The sequence below is a fragment of the Myotis brandtii genome, unplaced genomic scaffold, assembly GCF_000412655.1.
Source record: "Myotis brandtii unplaced genomic scaffold, ASM41265v1 scaffold303, whole genome shotgun sequence".
NCBI classification, from domain to species: Eukaryota; Metazoa; Chordata; class Mammalia; order Chiroptera; family Vespertilionidae; genus Myotis; species Myotis brandtii.
In genome coordinates this window covers 4,275,752-4,276,669 of record NW_005361573.1, presented here as the reverse complement: position 1 = coordinate 4,276,669, position 918 = coordinate 4,275,752, and the positions used below count along the sequence as shown (strand labels likewise).

Here is a 918-nt window from a genome sequence, read left to right as displayed (position 1 = left end):
CCCAGAAGAAGCGCTGGGAGTCCATGGCCAAGGGGCTGGTGCTGGGAGCACTCTTCACCAGCTTCCTGCTGCTGCTGTACTCATACGCAGTCCCCCCGCTGCACGCTGGCCTGCCATCTACGTGAGTGGCCCTCCTGGGTGACCGAGGGGAGGGGGTGGGCCTGAGGGGGCACCCTGAACCATGATATGCTGAGGGCAGAACTCACTGTGTAAGCCTGGGTCTCAGTGTCCGCATCTGTGAAATGGGTATGATTTCAGAGCCTGCCTTATGCAGCAGGGGAATCAGGTAACACCATCTGTGTATAGGACTTGGATTTTTATCGACCGAGGCTCCAACGGGGCTGAGAGAGGTGCGGGGGGCGGGGGGGGGGGGACTTGTCTATGAGCACTCGGCTGGCACAGGGCCTGGATTCAAACTGGGGTCTGTTGGCCTCCAAGCCTGGCTCCTAACCATGAGGCCATCCCACCTTCCCACGGGGCTGCTCAGCCAAGGCCTGGCACAGCCCCTGCCCTTAGTTGGGTGGTATTAAGTTGAACTAGAGGAAATTCCTGATAATTGATCATTTGGGGTCAAAAATGGACCATTTCTGGCCTATAGAATTTCACGTGGTTCAACCTAATGCCAATTCATGATAAATGTACCAGGATGCAGTGGCCACAGAGGAGACAAGACCCAGCATGCTGGTCTCGCTCTGCCCTCACGCCAACACCACGAAAAGAGGATGTTTTTCCCCCATTTTACACATGAGCAACGTGAGGCCGGAGAGGCCAAAGCAGTGGCCCGGGCACTGCAGCCTGGAGGAAGGCCCGTCTGGCCCCCGTCCTGGCTCCCCGGCCACCACCGTCCCCAACAGCCCTGCTGCCCGGACACCAGGGCCTGAGGTCCCGACACCTGGGGGCCCCGGCCACCCCTGAGGC

At 59.6% G+C, this 918-nt stretch overlaps 1 protein-coding gene across 1 annotated transcript in view; it reads left to right on the top strand.

Moving 5' to 3' along the window:
* GAL3ST1 (galactose-3-O-sulfotransferase 1) overlaps positions 1 to 918 on the top strand; it is an 8,745-nt gene that overhangs the window by 1,194 nt on the left and 6,633 nt on the right. Inside the window, exons 2-3 of the mRNA XM_014542429.1 lie at positions 6 to 121; positions 646 to 745. Of these exons, the coding sequence (XP_014397915.1) occupies positions 6 to 121; positions 646 to 745 (216 nt within the window). The remainder of the gene's footprint in view (positions 1 to 5; positions 122 to 645; positions 746 to 918) is intronic.